The sequence below is a fragment of the Panthera pardus genome, unplaced genomic scaffold, assembly GCF_024362965.1.
Source record: "Panthera pardus isolate Hobbes unplaced genomic scaffold, ASM2436296v1 HiC_scaffold_16, whole genome shotgun sequence".
Classification (NCBI taxonomy): Eukaryota; Metazoa; Chordata; class Mammalia; order Carnivora; family Felidae; genus Panthera; species Panthera pardus.
Window position 1 is genome coordinate 103,692,407 of NW_026526721.1, and position 19,135 is coordinate 103,711,541.

A 19,135-nucleotide genomic window follows, 5' to 3' on the forward strand; every position below is an offset into this window, starting at 1 on the left:
TTTCTTTTTCCTAACAGGTGAACTCCCAAGGTTCCTATCTGTAAACTTAATCAAACGGAAATGAATCTATTACATGGGAAGTAAGTTTACCTTGACATTAAAAATGTTTTAAATAATTTGTTAAAATGACACAAAAAGGGTGAAATTATTATGAGGACAAATGGTTTAAGCATCCTACGTGCTTCAGAGGCACATATTTAATATAAAGTTGACAATTTAAAAATTACTGTTTTTTACTTCTTCAGGAAATTGTGACTTTATTTAGTTTTCTTTATTACTGAATTATGTACAGAAAGGCTGCACCAAGGGGAAAAAAATTTACCCTTGCAAGGGTTAAAATGCAGTCCACTTTAAGGAGTCTTGGCACAGGTGTAAAATTTTGACGATTATCCCAGGATAGTAAATAGCAAATAAAAAATAAACAGGAGTATAGGTTGCTGCAAAATGGTAGTATCAAATACAGTATTACAGAATGAAATAACTTTTAATCCATAGTTAACCAAACCAAATCCCATAATATGAAGGTCCATAAAACAGTTCAATTTGATTAAACACACACACACACACACACACACCTTTAATTCCACATTTATGTAAATTCAATTGTTTAGAATTGTATCTGCAGCTGATTTCCCCTAACATTCATTTTCAAATAAGTCTGGGTTACAGAAGTATTACAAATGCACTGTGCCTGGTAACAAAAGATAGCAATATAAGTCATTCCAGAATAATGAGAACCAATTGAGAACACTCAGTTATCCTAATGAAACTTTTAGTATCAAAATTCCCAACTTACTTTAAAATCAGTCACAAGACTTATTAAATAATATCAGCAACTATTTTAAATCACAATATAGGTTTGCTTTTATTATTACGCTCTTGAGAGATTCTGGATAGAACACAGGAAAAGAAAGTAGCTTCCAATCAAAAAGGAACTTTAATGTACCTGATAAAGTCATATTTTACATTGATAACTTTTTTTAAAGGTAAGATAGGGAAGAAAAAGTATTTTTCTTACCAAGCAAGGCTGGTAAAACATATCTTTAATAAAGAAGACAGGGTTTCTAATAAAATTCAACCTAAGACCAGGTACTTAGTTTTATAGCCCTTAAAAAGACTTCAAGAGTTGTAATACTTCAGAATGAAATGTCAGTTACTTTCTGATCTTTCAGTATTTAGTGGTTCAAACAGGCCATTCTAACCAAAACAAAAACCAGCTTGGGTAAGCTTTTAGTTAACCATTGTAGTGTTAAAAAAAAAAAAAAAAAAATTAGTAAGGTGCTCAAGTAAAATTGTCAAACACTAAGTGTACAGAGTTCTTTTCATGTTTTTGCTATTTAATATTAGTAGAGATAAAAATAAAATTAAAGGACTATAAAAAGATAATGAATCTCATTTAAAATGTTATCTTAAAGGAAAATACAATCAGTAATAACAAATAGCTGTTATATCCCTGTCACGCTAAAGCAGCACAATAATATTGGTGTTTAATACTTATTTCACTACGCCAATATTTACGTGCTGCTAGAGCGGAACAAGTATGTCAGTCCATCCAAACATAAAATGTGCGTCTTACAGTGAAAAAATAATTTTGAATGAATTTCCTTAAATTTCTAGAGCAGCAAATAATGATTCGCATCTTGACTGTAGTATGTAAACCATGATGTGCTGCTACAGTACTTTAAGGCCTCAAAAAGTACAGGATGCATCCAACAGGGGGATACCCCTCTAAACTTTATTGAAAAAAAAGTAACGAGTAAGAAGATGTCTAAAATCTTTAATAAACTCACCTGTAAGATTAAAAATCTATTATGGTCCAAGTCAATTCCATGACTTCGAAGAAGATTTCCAACATCCTTAAACGTTGTCTTCTTCCCACTTATGTGATAGACAGAAGTATTGTCTCTGTAGGCAGTTCTGGATACATAGAAATTACTGTTAGGAATGACTTCATAATCATCCCCTTCCTGTTTTGTGGAAAAACAAAACCAGAAAACAATTGTTGGTATTAAGTCACAGATCTGCACCAAATTTCACTCTTCATATTGAAACTAATTCTATGGATTAAAAACTTCAATTGAACATGCACATAAACTGGCAATATTTCTCAGAAATAACCCTCTTAGCAAAGAATAGTTTCCAAGTTGTTTGATCCCTTTCCTCATAGATCACAAAAACCATAAAGCCAAACAAACAGAAACAAAACAAAAAACCCACTTCCAAACAAGCCTAAAATTCTACTGACTGAAAAAGAGTATTTGAAGGGGTACAAGAATCTCACCGTATCTGAAATAAACTCACTCCAACTATTAAACCATGTTGACAGATTAAATTACTAGTCCACTTAGAAAAGCTGCAAGAAATGATCCAAAGAAAGGAAGGTAGGAATGGCGTAACTTGGCTTAGCTTTTGTCTTTTTTTTTGGTAAACAATATGCCATTGGAAGGTATAAACAGTTGCAAAGAACTGACAACTACATTCCCCCAATTTTTAAAAAAACCAACTGGATTTTAAAAAATGACGTGCAAATCTACTTTAATAGTAAAACTTGCTTTCCCTTAAAAGCTTTGTCATTTTGACAAACGGCTTTTAAAATTTACAGGAATCGAACATAATTATAATACGCAATGAAATCAAACCTGATTTAGTGGCAATCTAATTTTCCAACCTAAATTGTACAATAGAAAAGCACTAAAAAACAAAATTAATACAGATACCATGTAAATTTAACTAAAGCCCTTTATATTAAAAAAAAAAAAAAAATCTAAAATACAAAACTTAGAATCCAAATCACATCCTTGCTTCATTATGGAGTTTTCTGTATTTTTAGGTTCCAACTAGTCATTTTTAAGCCATGAATTTCCAAAGTTAATTATTAGATGAGAAAAAAACCAATACCAACCGAACCAGAACCACGTAGATAATATAGACACTTTAGCTAAAATTGTTTCCTTTTCTAGAAAACACATGTATTAACCCTTCCCGTTTTAAAAGGGTAAACTGAAGTAGAGTTCTTTCACATTACAGACACACAAGACTACTAATATTAATTAAAACAATGGAGATGATAAAGTTAGTCATCGGTTACATTTTCAAGTTTAGGTAATTTATCTGAAAGCAATAAAAACAACTTTATACTGAAAGAATGCCTGTGTTGGCACTCAAGATACTAAAACTGCTCAATGTTTTATTCTAAAGTAGCTATCATGAGCTACTTATAATTCATTGCCCTGGCTAAAAATTTTAATATTTTAATGGGTGCCACCACCCCTACTCAAAGAAAATACGATCTTGGAAGTAACGAAATCAGTATCCATCCATTCTGCTTTAACCATACACTAATTTTTAAAAGCCTATTTAAGCCAAAAATAATAAATGTGCAATGTATGGAAATCCTGTGTTCCACACTTGAGGCTGTAAATAACTAAAACAGTCAGAAGTCCCTTACCTTATCAATTATCTTCTGAAAATGAACTTCTACAGTACAACTCTGAATATCCTTGTGTTCATCAGAATTGTGAATAAGCACTGAAAGTTTTTTAGATCTTATTTTTTGTGCTCGATAGCCAAACACAAAAAGCATAGAATCAATAACATTGGATTTGCCACTGCCATTTGGCCCAATAATACAGGAAAAGCGCTGCATGAAAAGAACAGTAAAAAAATTAAATTGAAGTTAAAGAAAAGGTCATACCATACTGATTTTAATTTAAAACGCTTGCCCTTTTTACTTGCAGCGAAACTATTAAGTAAAAGTTTTCATTTCAACTTGTTTACTTATATCATATTTTCGATAACAAGCTTCAACGCTTTAAAGAACACCTAATTCTAGCTTATTTTCTTTATAAAATTCATTCTAATAAAGAAAATAGTTCCTTCAAACAAAAAACTCACCAATTCTACTCAGTGAGGAAAATTTAACAGCTAAAGAGGTACCAAACATAACCAGGATAAACAAAAACCAATTTCAGTTGTTAAAAAACACATGAAACATACCATGTGTTATCAAGCAGGATAAATATGATAAAAATTGAAATATACACATTACCCTATTAATAGTTATTTAAAATGGTCAAATACCTTATGAAAAGGTCCCAGAATTTTTTCCCCAGCATAGGATTTGAAGTTCTGGTTTACAATATGAGTTATCATTAGCCGAGGAGCTCCGGCTTCATTGGCCATTGCTGGAGGCGGGGGAGGAGGGATGCTATTCAAAATCTCTTCTAAACTTCTATTATCAATTTCCTCACTTGGTGTCTCTAAGTCAGTCAAAGGAAAAGGAGGGCAAGGGGGGAAAAAAAGCCTGCATTAGTGCAATTAGTTCGGAGGACTACTGCCTGCTAATTTTTGGGGAAATGTTATTTATGAACCCTAGGAATCTGTATTTTCCACTTTAAATGTAGTATTATCCTAAACTCAGGAGAAATGAGAATTTCAGCTTCGTTTTATATAAAAAGAAATTCTTGAAAGAAACGCCACCAGTCACAAAATCCCACAAAAATATATCTCTTAAGAGTCAAAACACTACAACATAAAGCAAATCTGGGAAAACCACAACAACCCGATTCTCTGTTCCACGTCTAAACAGGTGGTTAAATCCTAAGGTTCTAGATCCAACTTTCTCCGTATCTGAGCACCAGGAACCCTCACTCTGGACACTCAAAGAGCTCCAGCGGCACTGTCCCAGGGGCTGCCTAATGTCATCCAATTCCTGTACTCACAAAAGCTACAGTAGTTTCGAGTAAATTGTCATCTCTTTAAAAACAATTTAAGACCTGGGAGGTTGTTAGCGTCAAACAACTTTAACATACAATAAAGTTAATTCTGTCTGGAACAAAGTCCACTAGCTATTGGCTGACCATGTCGATTTCCGCGGAAATAAAAGGCCACAAACAGAAATTCTTAACTGCAGCCACGAACTTGCCCCAATCCCCTCCGGCACCGTTACAAGCGAAATTGCACGACCACTCCAATCTCTGAAAATCCCACCAGCTTCTTGAGCTGCTCCTCTTGACCTACAGACGTCAACTCCGCAGCCCCTCACCTCCGCGCCCCCAAACACCAGCCAGTCCCGGGTTGGGCGCTGACCCACCCGGGTCTACCATCGCGCTTTCCTGCCGAGTCGCGGCGGGGTACTCACCTGCGGTAGCAGGGGCCGGGCTGCCCGCGCGGCCAGGCGGGGGTTCCGGCTCCGCGTCGCTACTGGTGCCGTCCGGGGAGTGCGGCGGCTCTTCTCTTCTGCGCCGGGCGGTGGAAGGCTGGGTGCCTTTACGGGGCATGGTCGCTGGGGCAGGGGGAGAGCCGGGAGCAAGTCAGCCCGCCGGGCTGCAGGACCAGGCCGGTACACTTCCCGCCGGCCCCCGCGTTGCAACCGACTAAGCCCCTACCCCACCCGACTCGGGAGGAAACTCCGTCCATCCGTTTCCGAGAGCCCCTTTTAAAAATCCCCGCTCGACGCCAGCGGGTGCTCGTTAAACAAGGCACATAAAACCCAAGTGCCAAAAAGGCGGGATTCGTCTTAAGTCCGAATCAAGTGGGAAAACCTAGACGTGCTCGGTAATCAAGCAAGGATAGAACTGCTTAAGTTCTTTATATTTTCCTAATGGCTCCTCACCCTCCTCCCCCCACAGTATAAGGGTGTAAGAATATTTTCCTTTGATTTCCTAACGAAATAATTCCCATAAGCCGGCATTTACTGACATTCCCACGCTCTCGGGGCTAGGGAAGCAAGCGCACAGACTTTGTTGAGAGTTCTATTACCTTCAGGTTTGAGGGACCATCAACTCTTCCTAAGGTACCTAAGACTAACGGGCGACTCGCCGCCCACTTTCCCCGCCATTTAGCTCTTGGCGCCGTTGACGGCCCGAGGGCTTCCAAGTCTCCTCGCCACCGTCCGACCCGGAAAGGCGGCCGGAGACTGGGGTGGACCACTCTCGACTTCTAAATCGGACACAGGCAGCGCCTGCTCCAGTTCAATCGTCTTGGGGTGGTGGGGTTTGTCTCTCCGGGGCCCGCTGCGGAGTCTCGTTGGACAATAAACTACAAAAGGTCACCAGTAAGGGCTCAGACCCGGTAATTAGTCCCTTGAGAGAAGAGAGGTCAGGGGGCCGGGGCACGGGAGACGCCCTTGCCCCAAGAGACTAGGATTTCTGAGAGGAGATCCGCAAGGCTTAGAGTCCGCGTAGTCCCGCACCCCCGCCGACAGACGCTTAAGTAGCTCAGGGAAGTGGCGCCCGCGCGAAGCGCGCGGGAGTCCCGACTGCCGGGAGGCGGCCGAGGGGGGAGGGGTGACAGCGAGAGAAATCTCCCGGCGGCAGCCTCAGCCCAGACTTCGGCTGCTCCAGCTCAAGGCCTCTACTTTCCAGGCGCCCGCAGACGGGGCAGGAAGTAAGAGTGTGACAACCTGATCAGGAAAAGAAGTACTTTACCTGCGGGGCAGCCCAGTCAGATCAAAGCTGGAAACCGTTGTACAGCACCCCCGCTCCTACCGGTGTTTCGGCTCCGGGTCCTTCACTCGAAAATGGCGCCTAAAATACAAACTCGAACGGAAATTCGTTACAAATGCGCGCAATGCTTTCTGGGAATCACTAATTTGAAAAAAATGCGGCGACTACCACCGCCATCTTCTGGTCGCGTACACGCCTGCGTGAATCCTTGGCGGGACCCTGGCGGCCGGAGACGTTTCTCAGTGAAAACGCGGAGCGAAACAGTTTTGCCTGAGGCCTACGGCAACAGTACTCTTATAAAAATATTAAAAAAAAACAAACAAAACAAAACACCTCGAACTGTAGAGGTTTGAACAAGAGGGAAAAAAATGTAGGGCTCCACCCCCTAGGTGGCGGGGGGGGGGGGGGGGTGGGGCTCAGTCGTCCCCTAACGTCCCTTAAAGAGAGAGCGGGCTTGGGTGACCCGCGGCGCGGTAGTATCGCGAGAAGAAGGAGTGTGCGTAGCTCTTAGAAATCACTATGGTGACAGGGAGGTTGGGAGGCTTCTTGGTAACTGGTCCCAGCTCTGTGGGAAAAATCGCCACTGCTTTCCTGCAACTTAAGGTAAATCTCTTTACCTCTGGACTTAGTGAGCAAAGGGTTTGGAAATTGTGGCCATCAGTGGATCCCACCATACCTGTTTTAATAGTGCATGCGGCATAGGGCATCAGTTATTTTCCGTCTCCCTGGAAGCAGTGGGGCTCTGGACGTAGCTTTTGGGATCCGAAGCAGGAAGCCCAGAGTTTGGAGGGAGTAGAGGGACAAGAAGAACAGAAAACCTGGATTGGCGAATGATAGTATAGTCTACATGTGAATAGCAACGTAATTTCGAATTTATTGGTGTTAGGTCATTAGTGTCACTAGTGAAAGGAGATTTCGGGCTTTTAAAATCATTTGAAAGATTTCGTAATGGAAGAAATGATTTGTCGGTGTCATCTGATTGTCTTTATGAGAAAATTATCAGTGGGCAAATACTTCTCAAGCAACTTGAATGCGTTACACTGTACAAGGTATAGTAAGGATTATTAAGCAAATATTCCTGTTCCCAGAGAATTTAGTTTTGTTAGTCAATTTTTAACCTGGAGTCTGTAGTCCTGGTGGTAAGGTGGTTGAGATTCAGTGGAGTTCCTGACACTCCCACGGTCCCCCGCTAAGTTGTATGCGGAATTCCGTGTGTTTGTGCATTTTTCTGGGGAGTTAGTTTTCCCAGCACTTTGATCAGATTCCCAAATCCTAATCCCCCGTTATGTTAACCACTGGTTGATTTGACTATCTCCTATAAGTATTTATTCAGCGATGCTTATGTAGTTGACATTGAGAACTGGGAGCCGTTTTACCCCCCTTAACCTTTGCATATCTAGGGCTGACATACTGAATCACTGATAAGTCTGCTTTATGAATGAATTTACATTAACTTCTAAGTAAGTATTGTAAGTCTGACCCCAGGAGCATTATGTCAGGTTCAGTGATTCTCAAGAGGGGTGTAGAGGACACTCCCTGCCAACTGTAAGAATTTGGTGAGGTTCAGAGAGACTAGTGTGGTTTGCAGGAGCATTGACTCCATACTATACTATACCTTTAAAATTGAAAAAAATAATTATTGTTTTCATATGACAAAGTATAGACAATAAAACTCAATGAAAAAAATTTGTTGGTTATATCAAGAAAATGTAGCGATTCTCTTTGAAAGTTTCTGGAATCATTTGGATTTTTGAAGTTTGTAAAATACTACAAAACCTGAGTTGGAGAGATCAACCATGAAAAAAGCAAAAACTAGACCAAACTGAGTGGTGTATAAGGGTCACAGATCACAATGTAGTAGAAGGATGTAACTAACATAACAAAATCCCAAATCCCATCATTTTTTTTAACCATATGCTTGGATAATTTACAAAATTTATCAATTTTTCTGAGACTATTTATCATGAAATCAGGATATAATGCCTACCTCATAGGACTATTTATAATTTTCTCTAACACATATGCTGTAAGCATTTGATATTACTGTGTTTACAACACTGACCTTATTAGGGCATGTGCTAAGGATGAATAATGGGATGTCAAGTTAAAAGATCAGCTTATGAAGGGTCTTGACAGCCAGATTTTGGATGGTAGATATGATATAGAGGAAACACCTATTAGAAAAATTTTGAGCGAAGGAATGACTTGATAAAAAAGAAAAAAAAATAACACCAGTTATATGGGATGTGTTAAGACAGGAAAAAGATGTAGATCAGGCATAGCTTTATTATGTGGAAGGTGAAAAGTGCTTATACAGTAGAATGGAAAAAATCCAGGCACATTTAGGAGGAAAAATATACAGCTTTTCTGGTTTTTAATGGTTAAGAGTCTAAACACTTAAAGTCAGTCAGATACTATTCTTTGTTGGTGAATTCCTGAATTAGTGATGAGGGGATAGAAAGAAAAATAAGTTAGAGATAGTTCTTGGTTTTACTGTCTTTGACGATCGCTCTAAATAACAGTAGGTCTTAATGACAGATGAGAAAGAAATGTTATTTCAATAAATCAAGTTACCTATGGCTTTAGATTTAGTGGAACCTAACCATGCCCACTCAGAACAAGTTTTTTTTTTTTTTATTCTTTTATGTTTATTTATTTTTGAGAGAGAGACAGAGTGTGAGTGGGGGAGGAGCAGAGAGAGAGGGAGACACAAAATCTGAAGCAGGCTCCAGGCTCTGAGCTGTCAGCACAGAGCCCAATGGAGGGCCTGAACCCACAAACCGTGAAATCACGACCTGAGCCGGAGTCGGATGCTTAACTGACTGAGCCACCCAAGCGCCCCAGAACAAGTATTTTTAAAACATGTTTAAGCCAGATTGTATGATGTAGCAAAGACATAGCAAACAGCTACAGAGTAGACTTAAATCTAAAGTGAAAGTAGGACACTTAGAACAGGTGAAGAAGTGATTTGGGAAGAGATTAGAGTCAAGAAAAAAGACTTGATTGATCCCTTCCAATACTTTGGATACTTCTCATGAAATTAACAGTTTAATTATAAAAAGAAGCTGGTCAGATTGGGATGACTAACTTACAGTCATTTGGGAAAGTAAAGCAAGTCTCATCTTTCTGATCCAAAATCATCTACTAACAACCATTATGTGTAATTTCAGGCAGTCTGAGAACAGAACCCTCACTTTTTACATTTTAAAAGTGAAACTGTACCACATAGGAAGAAATAAGAATAAATTCAAAGAGAACAATTGGAATTAGAATTCAAATCCACATTTGCAATTCCTTAAGTGCACAGTTAAGTTTTGTTGTCATCATAATAATGTTTTTGGGGGTTCCTGGGTGGCTCAGTTGGTTAGGTGCCCCCTCTTGATTTTGGCTCAGGTCATGATCCCAGGGTCAGGGGATTGAGCCCTGCTTAAGATTCTCTCTCTTCCTCTCCTTGTGCCCTTCCCCCACGCACACTCTCCCTCTCCCTCTTTCTCTTTCACTCCCCAAAAAAAGAAAAATGTTTTTTGTCTGTCTTCTAATGTGGTTTCAACATTCATAAAGTCTGATATTAGATTTGTGGATAAACCTTTAAAAATATTAATCAAGTTTTAGTTAATTATAAATATTTGGATTAATTAGATATTAATTAATAAATAAAAATGAATAAATAAACATGGGTTTATGTAAGTAATGAATAAATACTTAGAGAATTTGTTCAAGATTAATAAATTGATTGGGACTGACCAGCTCAGTCAGTGGAACGTGTGACTCTTGACCTCAGGGTCAAGGTTCAGTCCCAAGTTGGGTGTAGAGATTACTTAAAAATAAAATCTTTAAAAAGGAAAGATTAATAAATTGACTATAGAACAGCATAGATAATGGTGTATATTCATCTTGATAATATAATGTTATACATTTACATATTATACATTTTATATATGACACATAAGCATATGTATAATACGTGTGTGTGTATATATATGTATATACATGCACTTCGTATATTAGTACATTAATGTTATTGAAATTCTCACCTATCTTAACACAAAAAAAAGGAAGTGAGGAAATGGAATGGTTTTCTGGGTAAAGACTGTTTTGAAAAATGAGTTTACTTTTATTCATGTAGGTTGGAATTAGGAAAGATATATCCAGTGGGCAGCAGAGAAAGAGAATATAGGTTAGGGAAGAAAATAGGATGAGATGATACTATGTGAATGGTTGAAACATAAAAATAGATTAGTTTTTAAGGTTGTAAATAAAGAGAGAATAGCACCAGAAACTGTCACTTCTTAGAATCTAGAAAGAAATGATTATGTAATGTCTCAGGATTCTAGATTACAGGTAACAAGAAAACCTAATCTAAATTGTCTTGAGAAAAAATAAATTGGCTTCCATAATCGAAAAATCAGGTGAGTGTCACTGGATTTAGTGTTCAAATAAAGACACAGGATTTCTTTGCTCTGCTTTGCATTCCGTTGTCTTGGCATTACTCTCATATAGTGGTCTCTGGCACCTACAGGCCCTTCCCTTGGTGTGGTAAGATGGCTATGGTAACTCCAGCCTCAAATCTTCTAAAATTAAAGACCAGGGGTAAGGAGAGTTTTTCTTCTCCATCATTTATTTGAATAAAAGTCCTGGGCCACCTGTGAAACAGTCTCTGTGCAAAGGGAATGGAATGTTCTAATTGGCTTTAGTCTCTCTCATGCTGGCTTCACTGAAGCCACATGGGCTAAAAGTGGGGTAGTGGAGAAAAATTCTTTGTAGCTAGGAAAAGAGTGAATGTATGTAGAGTGACAAAAACCAATTTTCACTATGAATAGCTAATAATTATTTAGTTCTTACTATGTTCCAGGCACTTTACTGGATATTTTATATACATTTAATCATAACCAACCTGTGAAGTAGGTATTGTTAGCCCTATTTTATATAAGGAAGAAAACAGAATACAGTATCTGGAAGATCAGTAGGTAAAAGTTTCAATAAGAGGGTCAAATACAGTAGAGACTTTAAAGAGAATGAGAATGGTGATCCTATGAAAAAAAATTATTAGTTTTTTTTTTTCAAATGCAGAAATGTGTAAAGAAAACTGGGCCATCATCCAATCAGATAACCCTATGCTAAATATATAAGTGTATAGACATATAAAATACTATGAACATGGTAAAAACTTTAAACAGTACAGAAACATAAAATGATCATTAAAAGCCTCCCTTCTCATCCCAATGTCACTACCCTCACGGAGGTCTCCTTTGTCTTGCTCCTCTTCCTAGAAAAATGTTTTAAAATACACGAGCTTAAACATATATCCCTTTTTATTTATACAAAAAAGTGTGTTTTATGTAATACTGCTAACTTTGCTTTTGTCATTAAACATTATAGACATCTTTCTGTATCAATACATACAGATTCAATACACACAGATTCATTTCATTTTTTAAATAGTTGCACAGCACTTTAGCATATTGCTGACTGTGGTTCTTTTATGCTAGGTGATGAATTAAAAGGATGAACGAAAGATGACTTCTTATTCCAGATTTGAGAATCACATGGTTTATAGGCTAGAATTTATCAGGTCACCCTGCAAAAGGATTATAAATATAGCAAACAAGAATAATAAAAGTCTGGTTGGCGAGAGCTAGGTATAATCATAGCTAGAATTGCAGGGAAATGTAAATACCACAGCATACACATATACTTTAGCAAATGCATACAGGAATTGGAGTGGGATGGGGTTGGAGGTCTTTAGTAATTGAACTCTATGGCCTTTCATAAGCCTGCTTCCTTTGCTTGTTATGACTTTGAATCTGTCCCTGGAAATGATGAGCCTGCTTCTCTCTTCCCTGCCAGGCAAGAAATCTTAGCTCTAGTCTGCAAGTGATTTTTTTTTTAAAGTATTTATTTTGAGAGAGAGAGAGAGAGAGAGAGAGAGAGCGAGCAGGGGAGGGGCAGAGAGAGAAGGAGAGAGAGAATCCCGCAGGCTCCTCACTGTCAGTGCAGAGCTGGATGCCAGACTGGATCTCACCAACTGTGAGATCATGACCTGGGCCGAAATCAGGAGTTGGAAGCTTCACTGACTTGGCCACCCACGTGCCCCAAGTCTGCAAGTATTTTTATGGTGGGACAAACCTGAGTAAAAGATCTGCCTCTCTCTCCCTCCTTGCTTTCCTGGGAAAGAGTCACAGGAGTCTGATCAGAGCTATCAATTTAGAAAACTGTTCATAAAAATTGCGCTTTTAAAAATAGGGACTTGGGTAGTCAAAAATAGGGACTTGGGTATTAGTTTTAATCAATACCCAAAGGTTAGCCAGTATGCAAATGACCCAAACAGAACTTGGTATGATCTAGCTCTTGTGCTTTATCTATTCTTCACATTCCTGTTCACTACTGAGGCTTGTCTATTTCTTATCTATAAGTTGATAAATTATGCCTTCCCTCTTTCCTGCCTAAAATTTTTCTCATTTTGTTAGTGATTCTACCTCTTAGTTTTAATTCTTAAATCTAATTCTTTTTTTCCATTTTTTGTAAACCATTTAACCATTTTTAAGTGTATAGTTCAGGGGCATTAAGTACATTTATATTATTATACTACTATCACTTCCATCTATCCACAGAACTCTTCTCATCTTGCAGAACTGAAACTCTGTACCCATTAAATAATAACTTCTCATTCTTCTTCTCCCCTGCCCCCAGCCCCTGGCAACCACCACTCTACTTTCTGTCCCTATGAATTTGACTACTCTAGGTACTTCATGTAAGTGGAACATATATTATCTGTTCTTTTGTGACTGGATTATTTCAATTAGCACAATGTTAAGTCTAATTCTTAACATTAATTCTTAGTTCTAGTTTCTTGGTTCTAACCCTGTTTCACATTATAAGTACATATATCCACAACATGAGTGTGTGATTTGTCATAAACATTTAAATTTCATTTTTGATAGAACTATACAGAGTTCTGTAATAAACAGGCTTATGTAGTTGCATAGATATCTTGGTGTACATTTGTATGTATATGATAAATTCCTGTGACTAGGAATTATTCCTGAGGCAGATTCCTTATATGATACTTCCATTGAATCAGTAGCTTCTAACCCAAAATAAAGCACAGATGTGTCAGATTGGCGGAGTCTGGGCTACTTGCCTGTGTCCTAGCTGTAAGGAAGGCTAGAGAGGTAATAATTTTTTTTTTTATAATGGGGAAAAGACTCATAGCAGTCAAAGGTTTTGGAGTGGAGAGCAAAAGAATGAATGACCATTAGCACTAATTTACCTGCCCTTCAGTAATGTATGGGAGTATTTGTTTCTCCATACACCAGCACTGGATTCTGGGTATTTTGCACTTGACCACTCTGATAACAGAAATATGGTATCTAGTTGTTTTAGTTTTCATTTCTTTAATTATAACTGAGGCTTGTTTCATGTTTTTGATTGCCTTCTGATGGTCTGTATATATATTTCTGTGAACTGTTCATTTATGTGTTTATCAGTGTCCATGATCAAATGACTTCATGGGGGACCATGCTGTCTTAGTTATCCTCTACTTCTGTTGTATTGCCAATCTTTCTCTCTCCACTGGTACTTCCTCCTTTGCTCCCAAACATACTGAGGTCTATCCTAGTTTAAAAGGCCTTTATAGCTACTATTCTGTTTCTTCCTTTAGCCTCTACACTTAAATATCATTATATGTACACTCATATACCTTTAACTTCTACACTTATGAGCTATGCTTGCTGATTCCATTTTATTGTATGCAAGGATGGTTTTAGTTGCAGAGGATATAGGAATGAACTAAATACAAAAATTCTTACACTTAAGGAGCTTACATTTTAGAAGGGGAAACGGTAAGTAAAATGCATAATATGGCAAATGGCCTTAAATAGGGTATACAGAGAAGGCTTTACTGAGGTGACTTTGGGGGAAAGATGTAAATGAGGGTAGAGGAGTAAACCACGCAGCTATGGGGGAGGGGCAGGGATTTCAGACAAAGAATACAAGTACAAAGGTCCCAAGGCAGGAGCATGCTTAGTATGTTAGAAGAAAAATAGAGGTTCATGTGGTTGGAGCAATTTGAGTGAAAAGAGTGAGGAAACAGGTGAGGTCAGAGAAATAATGGGTACATTAGGGCTCTCCAGAGAAAGAAGAGTTGATGTTGTAGTCTTGAGTCCAAAGGCTGGAAACTCAGACAAACGTTCTGTGTTGCAGTCTGGAGGCAGAATTCCTTCTTTAGCAAACTATGGTCTTTGCTCATAAGGCCTTCAACTGATTAGATGGAGCCCACTCACAGTATGCAGGGTAATCTGCTTTACTGTAAGTTGACTGATGTAACTGGTAAACACTTCTAAAAAATACATTTACAGCAACATTTAGACTAGCATTTGCCCAAATAGCTGGGCACTATTGTGTAGCCAGGTTGACACATAAAATTAACCATTAGAGGAATTAGATTAATAAAAGCATTGAACACCATTGTAAGAACTTTGTTTTAACTCTGAGTAAGATAGGAAGCCATTAGAGTATTTTCAGCAGAGAAATGCCATGATCTATTTTAAAGCAGTCACTTTGGCTGCCATGGTGAGTACAGATCATGAGGGGTTAGAGGCCAACTAGGAGGTTATTATAATTCAGGTTAACAAATGGTAGCACCTTGAACTCGAGTCATAGCATTGGGAGTGGTGAAAATCAGATATTCTGAAGACAAAGTGTAAAAGTTTTCACTTTTAAAAATTGGATTTGGATGTAAGAGTCAGTGGTAATTCTAAAGTTTTTGGCCTGTGCAAGTGGAAGAAAGGAATTACCATTTACTGAGATGGGTAAGGCTGTGGAAGGAGTGAAGTTGGAGGAAAGATCAGGAGTTTTATTTGGATCCCAAGTTTGAGATGTCTGTTAGACATTCAGATAAGTTGTCAAATAATCAGTTAGATATAAAAGTCAGGTTCAGTGGAGAGGTCTGAACTGGAGATAAGAAATTGTAAGTTGTCACTATGTAGTCAATATATTTGACTTTGTAGGAAGCCATGAACATACTAGGTGATATCACCATGGTGATGAGTGTAGTTATAGAGGAGGTACAGAGACTGAGCCCACAGTTTAAGGTTGGGAAAATTAGGAGAAAAGGCTGGTGAAATTTATTTACTCTATAATTCTGCAATTCCTTTCCTTCCCTAAACTGCCCATGGAAGTAGATCCTAACAGATTGAAAAGGAATCCCACAGAGTTCCATGTGCTCTTAGGAAGGTTGCTTCTTTTTCCCTTACAAAATGCTGCATCAAACTACAAGCTACCTAAGAGGCCAGTTCCAGAAAGAAGGCAACAATTTAAATTGCCTATCCACCTTCCCTTGAAAGACCATTGGAACTATTCCAGCATACCTTACATCCGTGTATATATCAGTCTCCACATTTATGACTCTTAATTCCCTGTGTTAGTTCATTATTAGGTTTAGCCATTGATGATGGTAACTTACACGTGATAAAACTTTATTCTCTATCTGCGAATAGGTGATACAAGGCTGATAAGACTCTCCACAAGGTCAAGAATCTTGGTTCCTTCTATCTTGTTGCTGCTTTGTGATACATGGCCTTGATAACATGGCTTGAGAGTATTACTCTTTTTATTTTTTTAATGTCCTTATTTTTGATGGGTGCCTGGGTGGCTCAGTTGGTTAAGCATTGGGCTCTTGGTTTTGGCTCAGGTTGTGATCTCATGGCTCATGAGATGAGCCATGTGTGGGGCTCCATGCTGACAGTGTGGAGCCTGCTTGGGATTCTCTCTCCCTCTCTCTCTGCTCCTCCCCTCTTCTCGCTCTCTCTCTCAAAATAAACTATTGTTTATTTATTTATTTTGAGAGAGAGAGCACACGTGAGGACAGGGTAGAGGCAGAAAGAGAGGAAGACAGAAGGTTCAAAGCAGGCTCTGCGCTGACAGCAGAGAGCCTGATGCAGGGCTCAAACCCACAAACCGTGAGATCATGACCTGAGGTGAAGTCAGACGCTCAACTAACTGAGCCACCCAGGCGCCCCAGGAGTATTACTTTTATTTTCCAATTTTTTTTTTAAAATGTTTTTTTAATGTTTATTTATTTTTGAGAGAGAGAGAAAGAGAGATAGAGAGAGTAGGGGAGGGGCAGAGAGAGATGAAGATACAGAATCCCAAGCAGGCTCCAGGCTCTGAGCTGTCAGCCCAGAGTCAGACACGGGGCTTGAACTCACGAGCTGCAAGATCACAACCTGAGCTGAAGTCGGACACTTAACCAACTGAGCCACCCATGCACCCCTTATTTGCCAAGTTTTTATTTGTCAGTTATATTGTGATTTATAAAATTTTTATGAGAGTTAATAAAATGGCTTCCTTAAGTAACTCATTTACTTTTCATATTGCTGCTGTGGCTAACCACAACTGTTGAGCATTGTTATCTAACCCCCCAGAGTGTAAATCCCAGATTGGGACACTAAGTTGATGATGCTGTAGTATCTCCATGTGGGTTTCAGAATTGTTAATGCCCTATGTGGCCACACTAGTTTTGAGGGCACCTAGGAAACATAGTTTTACTCTAGGTAGCAAGGTGTACAGTAAAAATTCAGATTCTACTACCACAGAAGCAGGGATGAGTGAATATTGGAGGGGCAGCCGGCCATTTCTACCATTTCCCACCATCTGTCCCAAACTCTTAGTTCCTCCCCATCTAAAACTCTACCTTTTTGAACTCACGGTGTGTCATTGGCCAAATCTGCATCCTCAACTTTTACTCTGAATGATTGCTTTACCTTGTTAGTCTAACCTAAATCTGGTTAAATCTAAGGAAATCTCCTTAAATCTAAGGAAACTGCTTTCCCCCTGGCCTCATCAAGTGGAGGCTGTTTTGCCTCCCAGAATCCTATATGTCAAAGGGCCTTGTTCTTCACTGATGTATCTGGACAATTGAGTCTCTTTCTCTTCCTCTTTAAAATTCCCTAGTCCCTTTAAAAGGAGTCCTACCAGATTAAACCATTCTTTATCCTGTCTTTTTGTAGTCAGCTGTAGGTCTCTTTTCTATTTTTCCTCATTCAATGAATATTTTAGCACCTGGCTAGCTGTCTTTATCCCCCACCACTATTATTATCATTATTCTCAGTGATTTAACATCCACAAATAAATCCATTCCTTTCCCTGGCCTCTTGGTTCCTTGATCTCATACACCCACTTTGACAGTCTTAACCTACCTTATCATTACCAATATCTACATTCTCTCCCCAAATCTGTTTTAAGCATCCCATTGTCTATGTATCTCCACTTATTTTTCTCTGTTTTACTTCCTCTAGAATCTTTTTTTAAAAATGTTTATTTATCTTGAGCGGGGAAGGGGCTGAGAGAAAGGGGAGAGAGAGAATCCCAAGCAGGCTGTGTGCTGTCAGCGTAGAGCCTGATGTGGGGCTCTATCTCATGAACCGTGAGGTCATGGCCTGAGCTGAAGTCAAGATTCTGGCACTTAACCAGAAGATTCTGGCACCCAGGTGCCCCACTTCCTCTTGAATCTTAATGTTGACAATTCTTCAGACTTCCGTAGGACTTCTAGACCATTGAAGCTACCACATTTTTATGTTCTAAGTCTTATCTTACACCGTGGTTTTGAATATGATCTTTGTGCTGATAATCCACAAACTAATATCTCATTGAGATCTCCAGCTCTGACCTCTCTCTTGACTCCAAACTTGGATATCCATTTTCTCCTTGAATTCTCCATTTGGATGTATAATGGACACCTTGAACTTAACAAATTCAAGACAGAATTTTTGATATCCTCCTTCCAACCTGTTTCTCGCTCCATCTTCTTCATCTCAGTAAATGGCAACTACATTCTACCTGTTGAAACCTTAGAGTCATTATTTGGCTCTTCTTTCTCTTAAACCCAATACATCAACAAATCCTGTGGAATCGTCTTTCAAAATATTTTCAGAATGTGCCCACTTCATACCATTTGTGCCATTACTACCCTCCTCATTCAAGCCACTTTGATTTCTCTTGTGGATTAGTGAAATCTTAACTGGCCTCTCTGCTTTCAGTCTTGCTCATCCTTGATCTTTTTTTTTTCATACCATCCATATTGCCACTTTAACAATGTAAGTCAGATCATATCACTTCTTTGCTCATAACCCTCTACTGGCTTCTCCATTCATTCAGAAGAAAAACCAAAGCTTTTATCGTGGTTTTCCAAGCCCTTTCATGATCTGTGTGTCCCTCCTCTTCGTTCCCAATTTCCTGCCACTCCCTTCACTCACTTGTGTCTTAGCCATACTGACTAATACTGGCTGTTGTGATCTGACTTAACCTTAAAAGCATTATGGCTGCTGTACTTAGAAGAATTTGAAGTGGTAAGTGTAGGAGTAGGAAGATTAGTTCTGGGTTTACTGCAGTAATGGATGTAGAAGATGATGATGGCTTTGGACTATGATGGAGGCACAGAGAAGTGACCAGATTTGGAGTATATTTTGGTAGCTGGACTATCAGGGTTTGCTGGGCATATTTTTTCCTCTTAAGCCCCATGAATGTTGACCCATACTGAACCAAAAGCAATTTATCAATGATCAATGATTTTTAGTAGCAAAGGCATAGTTGTTCCCATCTGCTTCCCATATAAAGTTGCAAAATAAATCAAGTTAGCTATCCTCTAGAGATTTTCTTACAATTATCTCCCCTACCCCAGCCACTCCCTC

General features: G+C 38.8%; 2 protein-coding genes across 4 annotated transcripts in view; one reads left to right on the top strand and one right to left on the bottom strand.

Annotated features, from left to right (window-relative positions):
* SMC4 (structural maintenance of chromosomes 4) overlaps positions 1 to 6,562 on the bottom strand; it is a 45,211-nt gene extending 38,649 nt beyond the window's left edge. Inside the window, exons 1-5 of the mRNA XM_019440440.2 lie at positions 6,429 to 6,562; positions 5,141 to 5,284; positions 4,081 to 4,259; positions 3,449 to 3,640; positions 1,791 to 1,967 (exon numbers count right to left, since the gene is read on the bottom strand). Coding sequence (XP_019295985.1) covers positions 1,791 to 1,967; positions 3,449 to 3,640; positions 4,081 to 4,259; positions 5,141 to 5,279 — 687 coding nt within the window. The 5' untranslated portion in view covers positions 5,280 to 5,284; positions 6,429 to 6,562. The remainder of the gene's footprint in view (positions 1 to 1,790; positions 1,968 to 3,448; positions 3,641 to 4,080; positions 4,260 to 5,140; positions 5,285 to 6,428) is intronic.
* Positions 6,563 to 6,915: 353 nt separating this feature from the next.
* Positions 6,916 to 19,135, top strand: part of IFT80 (intraflagellar transport 80) — a 139,900-nt gene continuing 127,680 nt past the window's right edge. For 2 of the 3 annotated variants that reach the window (XM_053903670.1, XM_053903671.1), the window contains exon 1: positions 6,916 to 7,049. The gene's annotated coding sequence lies outside the window, so the exon portion shown is untranslated. The remainder of the gene's footprint in view (positions 7,050 to 19,135) is intronic. The other variant, XM_019440444.2, reaches the window with a different exon arrangement.